The sequence below is a fragment of the Eschrichtius robustus genome, chromosome 14 (genome assembly GCF_028021215.1).
Source record: "Eschrichtius robustus isolate mEscRob2 chromosome 14, mEscRob2.pri, whole genome shotgun sequence".
Lineage (NCBI taxonomy): Eukaryota > Metazoa > Chordata > Mammalia > Artiodactyla > Eschrichtiidae > Eschrichtius > Eschrichtius robustus.
The window spans coordinates 18,633,435-18,652,555 of record NC_090837.1 but is presented as its reverse complement, the minus strand read 5'-3'; the positions used below and the strand labels follow the sequence as shown (position 1 = coordinate 18,652,555).

The window sequence follows — 19,121 nt, the reverse complement described above, 5'->3', positions numbered from 1 at the left end:
ACTGCCCTGCCCTCCTCCCCAGGAGCCCCCAGGGCACAGGCTTTGAGACCAGATGGCCTGGGGGGTCAAATCCTGGCTGTGCCCTGAATGGGATGTATGTGTGGTCTTGGGCAAATGAGAGACTGGCCCTCTCTAGGCCTTCCTTTCCTCCGCTGTGACGTGGGAATAAGAAGAAAAGGAGAGAATCCCCAGGGCCTGGCAGCAGACTCAAACCCTTTACCTGGCCCCATCTCCCCCAGAGGGCAGGACCCCTTTCCCCACACCCATACCCACAAAGGGATAAGAGGGTCCCCAGCCCATCCCTCGCATCTTCACAGATGGAGCTTCTCCCCAACGCCCACCCCTCCTCACCTGACTCCTGCCCAACACCCCCAATCCCAAAGGCTGGCGCCGTTGTCCCTGCGGGCCATAGCCCCACAAGCATTCCTGCAGGTGCAGCTGCTTCCACTAACACTAATAAAATAAGGAAGAAACAAAGCAATTTAAAATTCCAATAAAATTAAAAACCCGCCGCTGGCCGCACAGCAGATTCAATTACAGAGCTGTTGCTGAGCACAGCCCCGGGGACGGAGGGATGGTCCAGGGCCACCCCCCGCCTCGGAACCGAGCCCCGGAGTGGAGAGACGCTCAGAGGTGACGGCCAGGACAGGCCCGGATGGAGTTAGCCTCCTTTTATGATTGAATGAATAAAAATAAGCTCTTAGCAAACTAGGACGGCAGGCAACTTCCTTCTTCTATTACGGAGGATACAACCACAATCCACCACAAACCAACCCAAGGGTTGATAAAATCAGAGGAGGACAGAGACCCAAATCTCTGCCTTCCCACACTGTACAGAGGTCGTGGCCATCTCAGTAAGACAGGGGATAATAAATAACAAGTTTAAAGGATTAGAAAGAAGTCAGACTGTCTGCATAGAAACCTCAAGAGAACAAGAATTCAGCAAGATTTGCAGACAGAACATCAACATACAATACATAAAGTAGATAACCAACAAGGAGCTACTGTATAGCACAGGGAACTATACTCAATATCTTGTAATAACCTATAATAGAAAAGGATCTAAAAGAGAATATATATGTATATATATATACACACACACGTAACTGAATCACTTTGCTGTACACCTGAAACTAACACAACATTGTAAATCAACTACATTTCAACAAAGTTTTTAAAAAATAAAAGCGGAATAATAGAAAAAAATTAAAAAAAAAAAGAATATCAACATACAAATGCGATTTCATTCCTCTACAGCAGAAGTGGGCAAACTTCTGTAAAGAGCCGATATTTTCGGCCTCGCAGGCCGTACAGTGTCTATTGTAACTACTCAGCTCTGCGGCATTGTGGTGCAAAAACTGCCACAGACACACAGAAATGAGTGTGCATGGCTGGGTTCCAATAAAATTTTATTTACAAAAGCAGGTTGCACACCCCATTTGGCCTGCAGGTGGTAGTTTGCCAGCTCTGTATCTATAACAAAGAGTTGGGAAATACGTATTACAAAAAGATACTATTACAGTTGGGGGTGGGGACAGTTGTACGTGTATGGTAACAGGGACTCTACAACTCACCCATTAAAAATATACTAGTGGGGCTTCCCTGGTGGCGCAGTGGTTGAGAATCTGCCTGCCAGTGCAGGGGACACGGGTTCGAGCCCTGGTCTGGGAGGATCCCACATGCCGCGGAGCAGCTGGGCCCGTGGGCCACAATTACTGAGGCTGCGCGTCTGGAGCCTGTGCTCCGCAACCAGAGAGGCCGCGATAGTGAGAGGCCCGCGCACCGCGATGAAGAGTGGCCCCCGCTTGCCGCAACTAGAGAAAGCCCTCGCACAGGAACGAAGACCCAACACAGCCATAAATAAATAAATAAAAATTTTAAAAAAAAAAACAACTTGCTTTAAAAAAAAAAAGTATACTAGTGAATACTTTTTAGCATAAATTCACAGTTGTCCAACCATCACCAATTATCAACTTCCAGACCATTTTCTCCACACCCCCAAAAGAAACCCCATAGCCAATAGCAGTCACTGCCCAGCTACCCCTCAGCCCCCTCACAGCCCTAGGCAGCCACTAAACTACTATCTGTAGCTCTAGATTTACCCACTTTGGATATTTCATATAAATGCAATCATATGTGACCTTTTATGTATGGCTTTTTTAATTTAATGTTTTCAAGGTTCATCCATGTTGTAGCATGCAGCAGTACTTCATCCTTATTAGTGCCGAATAATATTCCATTGTGTGGATATGCCATGTTTTGTTTATCTGCGTATCAACTGATGGACATTTGGGTCATCTCCACATTTTTGGCAACTATGAATAATGCTATGAACATTTGTATATAATTTTCAGCGTGGGCGTATGTTTTCATTTCCCTTGCATATGCACCTAGGAGTGGAGTTGCTGGGTCACATGGTAATTGTATGCTTACTTTTTTGAGGACCTGCCAAATTGGTTTCCAAAGCAGTTGCGCCATTTGACATTCCCACCAGCAGTGTATGAGGGTTCCATTGTCTCCACATCTTACCAAAACTTGTCATCTTTTTGATTCCAGCCATCCTAGTGCATATGAAGTGGTATCACTGTAGTTTTGATTTGCATTTCCCTAATGGCTAAGGATGTTGAGCATCTTTTTATGTGCATACAGGCCTTTGTATATCTTCTTTGAAGAAATGTCTGTTCTGCTCTTTTGCCCATTTTTAAATCGGGCGGTCTTTTTATTAAGTTGTAAACGTTCTTTATATATTCTAGATACAAGTTCCTTATCAGATTCATGATTCACAAATATTTTCTCCCATTCTAGGGTTGCCTTTTTCACTGTCTTCATGGTGTCCTTTGAAGTACAAAAGGTTTTAACTTTGATGAAGTAAAAATTTCTTTTGTCACTTGTGCTTTTGGTGTTGTATCTAAAAAGGCTTTGCTTAACCCTACGTTAAGGAGGAAAATTTACTCCTATGTTTTTGCCTAAGAGTTTTCTAATTTTAGCTCTTACTTTTAGGCCTGTGATCCATTTTGAGTTAACTTTTGTGTATGGTGTGAAGAAAGGTCCAACTTCATTCTTTTGCATGTGGATATCTTGTTCCAGCACCATTTGTTGAAGAAACCAATCTTTCCCTATTGAATCGTTTGGCTCCCTCGGCAAAAATCAGTTTACCATAAATGTGAGGGCTTATTTCTGGATTCTCAAATCTTTGGATCTACGTGTTTTTCCTTATCCCAGTACCACACTGTCATGATTACTGTAGCTTTGTTAGTAAGTCATGAAATCAGAAATTGTGAATCCTCCAACTTTGTTGTTGTTCAAGATTGTATTGGGTCTTCTGGGTCCCATGAATTTTAGGATCAGCTTGTGAATTTCTGCAAAGAAGCCATCTGGGATCTTGACAGGGACTGTGTTGGATCTGTACACCAGTTTAGGGAATATTATCATCTTGATATTAAGTCTTCTAATCCATGAATGTCTGATGTCTTTCCATTTATTTAAATCTTCTTTAATTTCTTTCAAAAAAATTTTTTTCAGATTATAACTTTTGCTCTTTTGTTAAATTTACTTCTAAGTTTTATTTTTTGATGCTCTTGTAAATGCAGTCATTTTCTTAATTTTGTTTTGGACCGTTCATTGTGCATGTATAGAAATACAGTTGATTTCTGTATATTGATTCTGCAAACTTGCTGAACTTGTTTTTTTTTTTTTTTTTTTAATTTTATTTATTTATTTATTTATTATTATTTATTTATTTATTTTTTGGCTGTGTTGGGTCTTTGTTTCTGTGGGAGGGCTTTCTCCAGCTGCGGCAAGCGGGGGCCACTCTTCATCGCGGTGCACGGGCCTCTCACTGTCGCGGCCTCTCCTGTTGCAGAGCACAGGCTCCAGACGCGCAGGCTCAGTAGTTGTGGCTCACGGGCCCAGTTGCTCCACGGCATGTGGGATCTTCCCAGACCAGGGCTCGAACCCGTGTCCCCCGCATTGGCAGGCAGACTCTCAACCACTGCGCCACCAGGGAAGCCCCACTGAACTTGTTTATTCTAATAGTTTTCTTAGTGAATTTCATAGGATTTTCTTTTTTTTATAAACTTATTTATATCTATTTATTTATTTTTGGCTGCATCAGGTCTTCGTTGCGGTGCACGGGCTTCTCGTTGCAGTGACTTCTCTTGCTGCAGAGCACGGACTGTAGGCGCGTGGGCTTCAGTAGTTGTGGCACGTGGGCTCAGTAGTTGTGGCTTGCAGGCTCTAGAGCACAGGCTTAGTAGTTGTGGCACACAGGCTTAGTTGCTCCGCGGCATGTGGGATCTTCCTGGACCAGGGCGTGAACCCGTTTCCCCTGCATTGGCAGGCGGATTCTTAACCACTGAGCCACCAGGTAAGCCCTCACATGATTTTCTATGTGCAAGATTATGTCATCTATGAAAAGAGATAGTTTTACTTCTTGCTTTTTATGTGAATGACTTTTATCTTTTTCTTGTCTAATCGCCCTGGCTAGAATCTTTAGTACAATGTTGAATAGAAGTGGCAATCTTATTCCTGACTTTTGAGGGAAAGCATTTGGTCTTTTACCATTAAATGTGACATAATCTGTGGATTTTTCCTAAATACTCTTTCTCAGGTTGAGGAAGTTCCCTTCTATCCTAGTTTGTTGAATATTTTATCATGAAGGTACCTTAGATTACATCAGATGCTTTTTTGCATCCACTGAGATGATCATGTGGTAGTTGTCCTTTATTCTATCTATATGGTGTATTACATTAATTGAGTTTTGGATGTTAAGCCAACTTTGCATTCCTGGGATAAGTCCCACTTGGTCATGGTATATAATGCCTTTTATATATTACTGGATTAAGTTTGCTAGTATTTTGTTGATTTTTGCATGTACAGTCATGGTATCCATGGGAGATTGGCTCCAAGACTCCTCCCCGCCCCCCGGAGATGGATACAAAAATCCACAGATGTTCACATCTCTTATATTGATACATAAAATGACATAGTATTTGAGTATAATCTATGCATATACTTTTTTCTTTTTTTGGCCACACTGCGTGGCCTGTGGGATCTTAGTTCCCCGACCAGGGATTGAACCCTGGCCCTCGGCAGTGAAAGCGTGGGGTCCTAACCACTGGACCACCAGGGAATTCCCCTGCATATACTTTAGATCATCTCTAGATTAGTTATACCTAGTACAATGTAAATACTATGTAAATAGTTGTAAATATAATGCAAATGATATGTCGGTAGTTGTAAATATGATGTAAATGCTATGAAAATAGTTGCTGGTGCACAGCAAATTCAAGTTTTGCTTTTTGGAATTTTTGGTCCTCAGTTGGTTGAATCCATGGATGCATACATAACCTGTGGATATGGAGGACCAAGTACATATTCGTATTAGTCTATAGTTATTTTGTGGCGTCTTTGTCTGGTTTTGACATTAGGGTAATACTGGCCTCACAGAATTAGTTTGCAAGTGTTCCCTCCTAGTCTCTTTTTTAGAAGAGTTTGTGGAATAATTGGCATTAATTCTTCTTTAAATGTTCTATAGAGTTCAACAGTGAAGCCTTCTAGGCCTGGGCTTTTCTTTGTGGGTAAATGTTTTGATCACTAATTTAATCTCTTTATTTGCTATAGGTCTATTCAGATTTTCTATTTCTTCTTAAGTCAGTTTTGGTAGTTTGTGTCTATGTAGGAATTGTCCATTTTATCTAAGTTATGATACTATTACAATTTATTAAGGAACCTAAAATAAATTGATAAAAGAGGTAAATAACCTCTATGGAGAAAAATTTAAGTTTATATAATGACAGTTTTTAAAGACCAGAACAAACTTAGACATATGTCCTGTGCATGGAGAGAGATTCAATATGGAAAAACTTCAATCCAATCCCTACATCCTGGCCATCCTGTGTATAACTTGAAAACCTGACGTGGAAGTTGATAAGGAAAGAACCAAGGGCCAAGAATGGCCAAGGTGCTTTTGACAAAGAAGTATAAGGACCAGGGACTTCCTTGGTGGTCCAGTGGCTAAGAATCCGCCTTCCAACGCAGGGGACGATCCCTGTTCGGGCAACTAAGATCCCACACGCCACCGAACAACTAAGCCCACGCACCACAACCACTGAGCCCACGCGCCACTACGAAAGATCCCGTGTGCCGCAACTAAGACCCAACTCAGCCAAATAAATAATAATTAAAAAAAAAAGTATAAGGGCCAGTACTGCCATGGCTTAAGGCTGAAACCATGGGACTAACAAAGGGAAAGAGGGGACCAGGGGATGGAGCAGAGCATCTAGAAATGGATCCACGCACTATCCAGCTCCATCTAGGATGAAGTGGGTCTTGCAGATCACTGGGGATGAATATGCAGTGCTGGGACAACTGGTTATCCATATGGAGTAAATGACATTGGAGCCTTACTCAACACCATACATCAACAGGAATTCTAGGCAGACCAAAAAACCATGGAAAACAGATAGATTTCTTCTTTGAAGAAAATGACAGAGAACATCATCCTCAGGATAGGAAGGATTTGCAAACTGAGAGGGAAAAAAAGCACAAGTGAAGAGACAGGTTGGACCACGGTAAAATTTAAAACTCAGCAAAATACACCCAAAAAAAAGTCAAGATGAGCCCCCAAATTGAGAGAGGAAGTCTTCAGCACTTACAACGGACCAGTATCCAGAATAGAGAGCCACGATGTGGTGGCAGAAAGACAGCAACGGGGAGGGGCAGGGAGCCAGTAGTGGGTGGGAGGGGGTGAGACTAAGGATTGGAGACAGAGACTGGAGGGGGGAGGGAAGGGATGGGGGGTCAGACCAGCATGGATGTGGATGGAGACAGACAGGAGTAGGAAAATGGCCAAAAGGAGGGAGAGATGAGGCAGCAGTTCCAAAGGGCAAAGACAGCCGCCACGAAGACAGAGGGACAGGGACTTCCCTGGTGGTCCGGTGGTTAAGACTCCGAGCTTCCACTGCAGGGGGCGCAGGTTCAATCCCTGGTCGGGGAACTGAGATCCCACATGCATCACGGCCAATGCAGCAGGGTGAGACGGGAACACAGGCAAAGCCCAGGGCGGGGCATGGGCATTGCTGGGTCCTGGGAGAGAGTGAGGGGTGGGCTCCCAAAGACCGAGCCCAGTCAGGGAGCAGGTCAGGGAAACTGAGGGGCAGGAAAGTCAGACTGGGGAGGGACTGAAGTACTCCCAGACCTGCCTACAGGGAGGGACACCTTGGCCACCGCAGGGCTCCAGCTGGGGCTCCAGAGGTGGGGAAGGAGGATGTAGACACGGGTACGTGCGCCTGCGAGCACCTGCCAGCCTCTGCATGTGCAGGACATCCCTGAATATCTGGGCACACGTGGCTCACATGTGTGACCCTAGGCAGCTGAGCATGTGTGTGAGCTTGGACATGTGTACACACAACATGCTTAGAGAATGAGAGGACCCTTTGTGCGGCGCCCAATGACCACCACTACCTTGTACTGCCTGCTCTGGCACAGAAAGAGCTAGAAGGCAGGCAGCCAGCCTTCTCTGAGCACCACTACGTACCAGGCCTTCTGACACGCATCCTCTCATTTAATCCTCACTCCGTCCCCTTAGGAGAAGTGGAAGCCAGCGAGCTGGGGTCACTCCCCTCTGAGGTCCCCCAGCTGGTAGCTGGGGCACCTGGAGTGACACCCGGGCCTGACCTCCAAGGCCCTGGGGCTGCCACCGGGGCAGTGGGCTGGGGGCAGGTCGGGGTGGCTGGCCGCCGCCCTGCCCCTCCCTGCCTCCCTCCCAGCAGAGGCCAGAGAACAGCTGCGTCTGCCCCGGCCCAGCGCCTTCCCCTGCCCCCCCTCCGGGGCAGCCTCATTAGGGATTCTGCTGGTGCCACCAGCTAATTAGTGTCACGTTAATTGAGCATTCAGAAGGCTGCCACCTCCCAGGGCAGAGTGTCGGCAGCAAAGGGGAATGCAGATACGGGCTGCTCCTCCCGGTGGGCTGGGGCCCACCCCTCCTGTCCTGGACACCCCACCCCAGCCCCGTTTCAACACAGATCATGTCCACTTCCTGAGCCTTAGGGAGGAGGTGATAGGCAAAATCTGTGACAGCATGAGAAGGAAATGGCATATTCACCAAACACCTGCTGTGCTCCGGTGCCCGGCACACCTTTCATTCTCCCACCCCTCCTCTAGGAAAGCTAGTTACCAATAGCTCCATTTTACAGTCAGAAAGTCTGAGGTCCACCAAGGGAATAACTTCGCCGGGGCCGGGGTTGGTGGGGACGTCCAGTGGCCCAGCAGGAAGCTGCACTCAGCCGCACAGGGACTGGCGTCTGGCTGGTAGGTGCCTGGGAGCACCTGGGGCTGCTGCCGGGGCAGCACAGAGAAGCCCGGGGCGTGCGAGCAGGAATCCTGGGCTGGCGTCCTGCCCTGGCCACCCCTCCCACCTCCACCTGCCCCCTGATGGGCAGGTACCACATGCCCGCCCGTACAGAGTATCACGCTGACTTCGGCAACGCCTGAGGCGCCCACCCCTTCAGCCCCTTACAGATGGGAAACCGAGGCTCACGTCCAGCGGCTGCCCCAGGTCACCCCCAGCAAGTGGCTGAGCTGGGCGTCAAAAGGCCATGGCCTGCCTCCAGTCGGAATCCGAGCCGCTCACCTCTCCCCGCTCTCACCCCTCCACCCATGCTCCCCCTCCAGCTTCCGGAAGGCAGGGTGCCACCGAGGCCCGCTCTCCTGTCTCCCTGGAGCAACATTAAATCCCACTCAAAGGGCTGCTTTTAATTAGCTTAATGTACTCGTTAATAACTGCGTCTATTTAACACACCTGTAAAAGGCCCATAACGTTAATTTAACGGCAGCGACGGCTCGCCTGCACCGCCAGCCAGCCAGGCAGCCTTTCACATTCCCGACAAGGCTTTCACAGGGGCCACGGCAGGTGGGCAGGGGGCAGGGGCAGCCCAGTTCATGGGGGGAGATTCGCTAGACCCCGCACCGTCATTCATGCAATGCTCCCCGGGCACCTGCCATGGTTCCACACATTCTTTTAGGCATCAGGGTGCTGAGAAGGAGCAAGGCCTGCCCTCAAACAACTCCAAATCCAGCCCAGGAGACACGCCAACAGCTACAGCAGGGGAGTGCTGGGGGGCAGGCAGGGAAGGCTGCCCGGATGGGGGCGGGGGGGCGTGTCTCGGCTGAGACCAGGAGGGTCAGAGCCAGCAGACCAGGGGGTGTAAGCAACACCTCTTCTTCATCCTCTCGGCACATAATTCAGGCACCTACTGCGTGCTGGGCACTGCGTGGACAATTCCACCCCGCCCCAGGTTCACCCTTCCAGATCAGGTACTGGGGGGGACCCAGAGATGGGGCACTTCTCCTCGGGGTGTGGGGCGGGGGAGACAGACGGACACAGACTAGACGAGCAGGGTGTCCAGGCCATCGGCATCAACCTGAGAGAACCGGTCCAGCCATGGTGTCCACGGTGCCCAGTGATTGAGAGCAGGGGCCCAGGGCACAGATGCCCAGGGCACAGATGCCCGGGGCTCAAATCCTGGCTCACAAATTGTTTCTCTGCCACCAGAGGTCTCAAACTGGCAGCCCACGAGCCACAACCTGCCCACCAGGTGTGTGGTGTGTCCTGCTGGTGTCTGAACACTGTTTCAAAAGAGAACACCTCTGGGGACTTCCCTGGGGGTCCAGTGGTTAAGACTCTGCACTTCTAATGCAGAGGGGGCGCGGGTTCAGTGCCTGGTCAGGGAAGTAAGATCCCACATGCCGCGCGCGGCCAAAAAATATTAAAAAAAAACAGAAGAGAACACCTCGGGGCAGGGCACGCCTTCCCCGCCCACCTCCGTCCCTGCCCTACCTGGGCTCTGGCTCCTTGGCAGCCCATCTGTCTGCCAGCAGTCAGTAAACCAAGCAGGGATTTTCGTCTGCAACCCTCACTGATGTCCTGTCCCTTGAATGCCTACCCTCCTCTTCTGGAACCCAGGGCCCACCTCCCGGGGCCTCCACGGGGCTGGCAGAGGGGCGAGGCCCGGGTGTTTGGGGCGATGCCGGGCCCAGAGGTGGCACTCAACAGAGGGGGGCGGTCAGCGTGTACAGGAGGCCCGGGGACACCGTGCAGGCCTCCAGGGGCCTGTGGGGAGGGGGGGCTGCAGAGGGAGGTCAAGTCCAGGTGGCCTGAATGCCACCCTGAGCAGCTAAGACTTCACGCAAATGGGGGGCTCACGGGAGGGTTTTACAGAGAAAGGCAAGGCAGCTGGGGGCCTGAAGGCGGTGAAGGGGCTTTAGTGAATTCATCACCAACAACCTTGGCACCCACTGAAGGCAGGCACCCTTTCCAGTGCTCACAAAAACTCTCGAAGGTCGGCAACAGCAGTATCATCCCCATTTTACACAAGAGAAAACCGAGGCTCAGAGAGGGCAGCGGCCTGCCTAGGGCCACACAGCCAGTGTGTGGCAGAGCTGGGATCTGACCGTGATTCCTTCTCAAAAGGCTGCCGACCACCCTCTGTGCTCTGCCCATGAGCAGACGCTGCCCTATGACCTGGGGAGCTGGGGAGCCTCAGGCTGCTCAAGGCCAAGGGCAGTGGAGGACGCTTTGAAGCAGGCATCAAAGGCAGTACCGTGGGAGGAATGCGAGCCTGTGCCTCTCCCCCACCCTAAAGCAATACTCAGGTGTAGCTGGCCACCGGCAATTACAGAAAAGCACAGAGAAGAAATAAAATGCCTCCTTCCCAGGCCAGCCCCTGTTGGCATCCAGGGCTTTTTTCCTTCAAGTCTTGGTTCGAGAGGGAAGGAGGAAGACAGACAGCCCCCTCTGTGACCTCTTGCCGCATCCCTGTACTGTACCCGCTTCCCAGCATCGTCAGAGCCTTCCAACACCCTAAGCGTTAGTGCCCAGCGAGGTATGTTTCTGCCGGGGGCCTCCTGGGTGCCCTGTCTCATAGGGACAGTCAGGCTGCTCCCGGGATGACTTCTTCCTGTTTCCCCCCCAGTAGCCTTAGGGGTACCATTAAAACCCACATCAGGTCATGTCCCTCCTCTGCTCCCAACCCTCCCCCGTGGAGCAAAGCCCAGGTCCTCTCAATGGCCCCAAGGCCCAGCCCGTTTGCTCTGTGCGCCCCCTGCCTCTCTGGTCCATCTCCTATGACCTTCCCCCGCCAGCCCCGCTGCGCCAGGCGCCGGGGCACCCGTCCACTCCCCTCAGCCTCTGCTGCCGGGACCACTCTCCCAGCAGACGTCCACGCGGCTCACTCCCGCACCTCCTTCCGCGGTCCTGAAGAGCTGCTTTATCAGAGAAGGCTCTCCGCTGACTGCTGTGTCCAAACGAGGCGCCCTTCCATCCCATCCCTCTCCGTCCCCCACGCCCTGCTGTCCCGATGACTACGGCTGTGTAACAAATCACCCCAATGCTCAGCGGCCTCACACAGCTCTGTCGTATGCTCAGGACTAGAGACAGGGCACCATGGGGCGGTGTCTCTGCTCCGTGATGTCGCTGGGCACAGGGTTGGGGGAGGGGGCCTTGCTGGAAGACCCGGGCCGGGGCTGGAGTCTTCCGAAGGCCTGCTCCCTCACACATCGGGTGGTGGGTGCCGGCTGTTGGCTGAAACACCCACACATGGCCTCTCCACGTGGCCTGGGCTTCCCAGAACCTGATGGCGGGGATGGACATGACTCCAGGGATGGACCTCCTGAGAGACAGACCCACCTGGAGCTCCAGGAGGCAGCCATGCGCCTTCAGGACTGAGCCATGATAGTCACCAGCGCCACTTCTGCCGCGTTCTATTCAGTAGAATCGAGTTGCTTAGTTAGTTCATGTTTAAGTAAAGGAAAATTAGCCTCCGCTATTTGTGGGAGGAGCGCCAAAGAACTGTGGACATAAACTACGACACCTCTCTCCTTGTTCACGGGGCCTGTCGCTGCCGGACGCGTTACACGTTATTGTCTGTCTCCCCCGACTAGACGTCAGCTCCGAGAGGGCGGGGACTTCGGTTTGCTTTGACCGCTGCTTGTCTCCAAGCCCAGGACGGTGCCTGCACGTGGGAGGGCTCAGGAGACACCCGGGGGATGCGGGCTTGCGGGAGAGGCGTCTCTCCATGGGGCTGTCTCTGGCTTAGTTCCTCCCAGGACCAACTCTCCCAAGTGTTGTGACTGGCGGTGAACAGGGGCTCCCAGGCTGGACGGGTCCTTCTAGCCACAGCCTCGTCATTCCTTCAGCGCGACCTTCCTGAGTTCCTGCTCCGTGTCCTGTGGGCAGTGGGGACAGCACTGAACAAGCCAGCTCAGGGAGCCCAGTCTGCTGGGGCAGCAGGACAAGCCCAGGGCAGTCAGAATCTGCCGTGGTGCCGAACCTTAGCTGGGGGTGCCCTGGCCAACTCGGGGAACCAGGGAAGGTGGGCCCTGGGGCTCCCCAGGGGGCCCATAGGGCCATGGGTCCCCTCCTCTGCCCATCAACCCCGTGAGCGCTGCCCCCCATCCTTGCCACTGCGTAGAAGCCCGCCACAAACAGCTGGCTTGGCTGGTTCCTTCATGTAAGGCCTTTTTTGTGTCATGACATTTGCCAAAATGGGGCTGTGCAACTGCACTGAACACTGGTGGTGGCGCCCACCTCCAGGGGAGGGTCAGGAGCCTTCGCCCAGACGGACTCGGGGGCCCAGCCTGGCCCGAGTGGCCAGAGACCCCCCCCGCCAAGCCATGGCCACTGTACGCTGGTGGACAAGGCTGGGGTTGAGGCCCCCGGGGTGGCTCAGGAGAAAGCCCTTCAGGAACAAGGTAGACAGTAGAGGCCGCAGATGCAAAGGCTCACAGGGGTGCAGCAATCAAGCCAGGTTTGGAACAGGGTGACCCTGGTCCACGCCCACCCAGAGATAAGCACGTGTCCAGGGGAGGCCTGCCGAGGGCCGCCAGCCGGCAGTCTCTGGGAGCCGAGGGCAGCCGTGAGAGCTGCCCGGCCGTGTGTCCTCTGATGGGTCACTTCCTGCCTCTCTGAGCCTCCGGGCTGACTCTATAGTCCCTCCTCAGGACTGTCCGCCTCCTGAGTGTCCTGGCTTCAGCTGGGGCCTGCCTTGGGGTGCAGGCGACGTGACGATGACATGGAAGGCAAATCCCAGCTCAGCCCCTCCCCGGCTGTGTATTCTCGGGAAGCTTCCATTTCCTCCTCTGTAAAATGGGGGCCTGGATGAGTTATCTACTGCTGTGTAGCAAGTTGCTCCAAAACTTAGTGGCTTAAAGCATCAGTGATCATGTACCGTCTCTCACGGCTTCCGTGGATCAGGAGCTCAGGAGCCACCTAGCCAGTAGCTCTGCTCCGTGCCTCTCGTGAGGCTGCAGGCAAATGTCGGCAGGGGCTGCGGTCCTCTGGAGGCTCGACCAGGGCTGGAAGACCTGCCTCCGAGAAGGCGCATGTGGCCCTCTATGGGGGCCTCCCCCTTGGCTGCTCCGGCATCCTCACAGGCAGCTGCTTCCCCAGAGCAAGTGATCCAAGAGGGGAGGAGGCCACAGAGCCTTTCGCGACCCTGCCCTGGAAGTCACACTCCTTCACTTCCACGGTATCTTACAGGTCACACAGGTCAGCCCCGTGTGGAGTGGAAGGGCGTGAACACCAGGAGGTGAGAAGCACTGGGGTCAGGGACAGATCTTGGAGGCCGCCTGCCAAATGTCACAACTTGTCTGCTTCCTTATCTGTAAAATGGGACCACCTCCCGCCTCGGAGCTGTCAGGTGCTCCAAACAAGAGGCATGGATAAAAGCTGTAGGCACGGGGCCTCACGTATACGAAGCGCTCACCGAAGGACAGCCTCTGTGTCACAGCACCGCCGTCGGCTCCAACAAACTGGAGGGACCAACCCACCCTGGCTGGGCCCTGTTGACCAGCAGTGGGGCCAGATGGGCCCCTTCTTTCAATGAATGGAAACTAGTAACAGGCATTGCTCTTCTTTTTTTTTTCTTCTTAAGGTTTTAAACACCTAATTTATTCCATCCATTAGATAGATTTTGTAGATTTAATCATTTTCACAGTTGGTGGCTCATTGGATACTCAAGATAAACTCCAAATGAAAGTATAATGGTGAGGACAAATGAGTTTTCACACCACAATGGCAGAAACTTGCTTGGGAAGAGAGTTTAAGAGGAACAAAAATACATACAGATATAATTTTTTTCCCCCGGCAGCCGCTTTTGCTGACTATAGTAGGTTACCACAGTTAATTTCACCAGTTTTGTTCATCTGTAAAATTGCATAAAAGTGACATTTTTGTGCTCATTATAGCAACTGCTGATTTATGGCTGGTAAATGAAGAGCTGGTCCCTTTTTTGCGGGACTCTCCGAGCGGCGCTAAGTGCCCATGAAATTGCTTGTATAATGTAGTTTAAATCCAATCTCGGAGAAAGATTCCCCCGTTGGCCAAGGTGACATTTCCATTCTCCACACCGAGTTTATTTTAGGCCACTTAGGAGGGGGGCTGCCCCAGGCAGGGTCAGGATGGGGGGCCTGGGGTCAGCTCCACCCACCTGGCCCAGGTTAGGCCACACGGATGGAGTGGCACTGCCCCAGCCTCCTTGGGGTACTCGATGCCACCAGCCTCTTCCCTCCCCACTGTCCTGCCCAGGTCAGACCACATCCCTGCACCTCAGGGCAGAGGAGAATGGTCTTCCTAACGTAGGCCTGCCCTGCCCCTCACCTGCTTGGAACCTTCCACAGCCGCCGATGCCTTGGGCGAGGGCTCCCGACACAGCAGTGCAGACGCCAGGGGCCTGACAGGTCTTTGTCCTGTGCATCGCAGGATGTTTAGCCGCATCCCTGACCCGTACCCACTAGCTGCCGTAGAACCCTCTCTGCAAGCTATGACAACCGAACTCGTCTGCGGATGTCAACAGTGTGCCCTGGGGACAGAACCATTGAGAACCACTGCCCCACAGCGAAGAGGGCCTGCTCTGGCCCGACACCATCCTGAGCTGCCTGTCGTGGTCTTTCCTCCCCTGCATGCCTGCTCTGGGCTTCTGCTTTTATTCTGGTTTATAGTTCCCACTGGGACAGGCTTCCTCAACTCTGGACCTTTGCCTGTGCGGTTTCTTCTGCTGAAATATGTTTCTCTCCTCCCTCCTCGCTCCTTTCACCATTGCCTTTAGCAGGGATGCTCTTTCTTCCAGAAAGCTGCCTCTGAAGCCCTGGGGGTGAGGCTCCCCCGTCACGGCATGCATTTTGCTCAGATTGGCTCTAAGTCCACAAGGGAGTCAGGGGTGAGGCTCGGGAAGGAGGGGATGTGGTGGGAAGGCCTAAGGAAGGCGGTGGGGTCTGCACTGTGTCCCAGCCACAATGCCAGGCCCACCCATGCACAAGCCCTACCCCTTCCTCTCCCGGGAAGACCCTTGTGCCAGGCAGATGGGAAGGGTCTGAACACACTTAGAGAGACCCACTTCTGCTAACGCTCCACCGCACGACTCATGAAAGCCTCACAGCCATCCTGGGAGGCAGTGTTAGCAGCGGTATAACCCCATTTTAGATGAGGAAACTGAGGCTCAGAGTGGTGACCACCCCCCCACACCCCCACAGGAGTCACTGTTGGGTCCCAGGGGTGCCCACAGGGCCGAGAGGAAGGCAGTGCACCATGAGACCTTGTAGGGTCCTCCTCACCCAAGGGCCCAGCCAGGTCACGATCTCCCATCACCTACTGTTTGTCTCACCCCCTGCTCGGCCCCTTGGCACAGACATTCCTTGAGGCCGCCCTGCAGATCTGCCACAGTCCTTATCCCCATTCCACAGGTGGGGAAACTGAGGCTCGGCCAGGCCAACAACTTGCCCAGGGCCACACAGCCCTGCAACCAGGCAGGACTCCACCTAGGCAGCCAGCTCCAAAGCCCAGGGTCTTTCCATCTGCCTCACGCAGGCCTCCTGCTCCACTCCCCGCCCCAGAGGGGTTCCTGGGTGGCACTGAGGAATGTCTTAGGACCAGGGAGGGGCTTTGGATGGGAGAAGGGGGTCTGCCCACCGGCAACCCGCCTCCCCCACAGCAGGGCCCAGTTGTGCCCACTGACAGTGGGGACAGTCAGCCTGTCACACAAAGTACACCCTTCAGGGAGTTCCCTGGCGGTCCAGTGGTTAGGACTCCACGCTTTCACCGCCGAGGGCCTGGGTTCAATCCCTGGTCAGGGAGCTAAGATATCACAAGCTGTGCAGCGTGGCCAAAAAAATAAATAAATATAAATAAATAAAATAAACAAAGTACACCCTTCAGCTGACGTGCTGACGGCTCACAAAAAAAGGCAGTGGCCACCACACAGGCCTTGCGGGTGACAGGCAGACTTGGGGAGGGGATGGGCAGCCAGCGGGGGCAAAACCCCTCCTTCCCGGCTGCCTGGTGAGCACCAGGATGAAAGCCAACTGCGGCAACTTGCCCAGCGCCAGGCCCATGTAGCAACGCACTGAACCATCCACGGGTCGTCATCACCCCATTCTACAGATGAGGCGCCGAGAGGACAAGTAAAGGGGCGGAAGGAACGAACACCCGCCAGGGTGGTGGTACTGGGGTTGGCCAAAAAGTTCGTTCCGGTTTTCCACAAGATGGCCCAGGGAAACCCGAACGAACTTTTTGGCCAACCCAATACAATGACCGACAGTACCGGGCAGGTGGAGTGGAGGGTTTGGAGCCCCCGTAACTCCCGTGCTGGGCGGGGTGGGGCGGGGAGCACAGCTGGCACAGTCCCTTCGGCAAGTTGTTGGGCATTCTCTACTGAAGCTGAGCATTCTCGTCTCTCCTTTGTCCCAGCAGTTCTGCTCCTGGGCCTATGCCCAGCAGGACTCACTGAAGACGTACCCCAGGGGCTGTCACACTATTTGTATCAGCCCCAAACCAGAAATGACCCAAATGCCATCAGCAGTGGGAAGGATGCGTAAACTGTGATGTCGTCACACTCAAACCTCACACGGCCATGAGAATGAACGGACCGCCGCGCCCATGGCCGCCCGGATGAACCTCGAAACATAACCTTAAGTGGCGGAGACCCGACAGTGCAAACGAGCGTGCACTGCGGGATCCCAGCTCACCTGTGCCGAGCCCAGGCACCACGAGCCCACGCCGTTAGGAGCCAGGAGAGCCGTTCCCTTGGTGTGGGTACTGACTAGGAGGGGGCGCAGGGGGCCCTCTGGGGACTGGCACAGGCCTCTCCCTTGACCTAGGTGTCACACGAGTGTGTTCTGTTTGTGAAAGTGCAGCAAGCTTGTGATGTATGCAGTTTCCTTTACGTACTTTACAGTTCGATCCGAAGCTTAACGATTTAGAAAGAATGAATGAAGGAGCAAGTGACTGGATGGAAAAAGCGAGGGAGGGGTGGCTGGCGAGTCCTTCCAGGGACAGTGGTGGGGCGCGGCCTCCGGGCCTCCCCGGGTCGCAGGGTCGGCTCTGACCTGTGCTTCCTCCCCTCCCGTGTCCCCACAGGTGAGACGGTGGCCAGCCCCATGCATTCCTCCCGCTACCCGAGCCCGGCCGAGCTGGACGCCTACGCCGAGAAGGTGGCCAACAGCCCACTCTCCATCAAGATCTTCCCCACCAACATCCGCGTGCCCCAGCACAAGCACCTCAGCCGCACCGTCAACGGCTACGACACCAGTGGCCAGCGCTACAGCCCCTACCCGCCGCATACGGCCGGCTACCAGGGCCTGCTCGCCGTCGTCAAGGCCGCCGTCTCCTCCTCCGGCGTGGCTGCGCCCCCCGGGCTCACCAAAAGCGTGCTCAAGAGCGCCGAGGGCAAGCGGACCAAGCTGTCGCCGGCCGCCGTGCAGGTGGGCATCGCGCCCTACCCGGCACCCAGCACTCTGGGGCCCCTGGCCTACCCCAAGCCGCCCGAGGCGCCCGCCCCGCCACCCGGCCTGCCCGCGGCCGCGGCCACCGCCGCCTCCGTCATCCCCCTGCCCGGCCGCGGCCTGCCCCTGCCACCTTCCAACCTGCCCTCCATCCACAGCATCCTCTACCAGCTCAACCAGCAGTGCCAGGCCCAAGGCGCTGCGCCCGCCGCCTGCCAGGCCGTGGCCGTTCCCCACCCCAGCCCAGCCAAGCATGGCCCGGTGCCCAGCTTCCCCAGCCTGGCCTACCCGGCCACTGCCGGCCCGCCCGACTGCCGGAAGGGCGCCGAGCTGGGCCAGGGAAGCACACCAGCCTTGACGTTGGCTGGGGCCACCAAGCCCACAGGGTACGCAGACGGGGGCCTGGATTACCTGCTGTGGCCGCAGAAGCCGCCACCGCCGCCGCCCCAGCCACTGCGGGCCTACAGCGGCGGCACAGTGGCCAGCAAGTCCCCCGAGGCCTGTGGGGGGCGGGTATACGAGCGGGCCGGCGGGTCGCCCGTCAACTGCGGCGTGGGGCTGCCCACCAGCTTCACCGTGGGCCAGTACTTCGCCGCCCCCTGGAACAGCGTGCTGGTGACCCCCACCAGCGACTGCTACAATCCGGCAGCCGCGGCAGTGGCCGTGACCGAGCTGGGGCCGGGGGTGGCCCGGGAGCTGGCGGGGCCGCCGGCGGAGACCCTCTCAGGCCTGCCCAGCAAGAGCGTGTGCAACACGGCCGTGCTGAGCAGCAGCCTGCAGTCACTGGAGTATCTCATCAACGACATCCGGCCCCCATGTATCAAGGAGCAGATGCTGGGCAAGGGCTACGAGACGGTGGCTGTGCCCCGGCTGCTCGACCACCAGCACGCCCACATCCGCTTGCCCGTCTACAGATAAGGCCTGCCTGGTAGATGCACAGACGGACAGGGCGCCCCGGGGGGAGGCAGGCCGCAGAACAGGGTGGGCAGCACACGGGGCGGGGGCGCCAGCCCCGCCCTGCGTCCGAGTGCCCATTGATGCCGACAGGGAAGCCAGGCCGGCTGCTGCCGGCTGCTGCCGGCTGCTGCCGACGGGGAGCGGCAAGGTGACCTCACTCACCAAGGCCCCTCCCCACCATCAGCTGCCCCAGGACACGCGGAGGGCCAGGGGCAGCTGCCGACGTCCACGCCTTCCTCCAGCCAAGCTGGCAGAGGCAGGGAGAGAGAAACCACTTAAAACAGGAGTGGTTCTTTCCGGCTCTCCAGGAGAGGGGGGTCAGACCACAGTGGGATGCAGAAGGAAACGTTAGGGTCTAGAGTCGGGGTGGGATCAGAGTGGCCCCTGGG

At 54.5% G+C, this 19,121-nt stretch overlaps 1 protein-coding gene across 1 annotated transcript in view; it reads left to right on the top strand.

Moving 5' to 3' along the window:
- FAM222A (family with sequence similarity 222 member A) overlaps nucleotides 1–18,693 on the top strand; it is a 55,457-nt gene extending 36,764 nt beyond the window's left edge. Inside the window, exon 3 of the mRNA XM_068563592.1 lies at nucleotides 17,411–18,693. Coding sequence (XP_068419693.1) covers nucleotides 17,411–18,693 — 1,283 coding nt within the window. The remainder of the gene's footprint in view (nucleotides 1–17,410) is intronic.
- The last annotated feature ends 428 nt before the right edge of the window (nucleotides 18,694–19,121 follow it).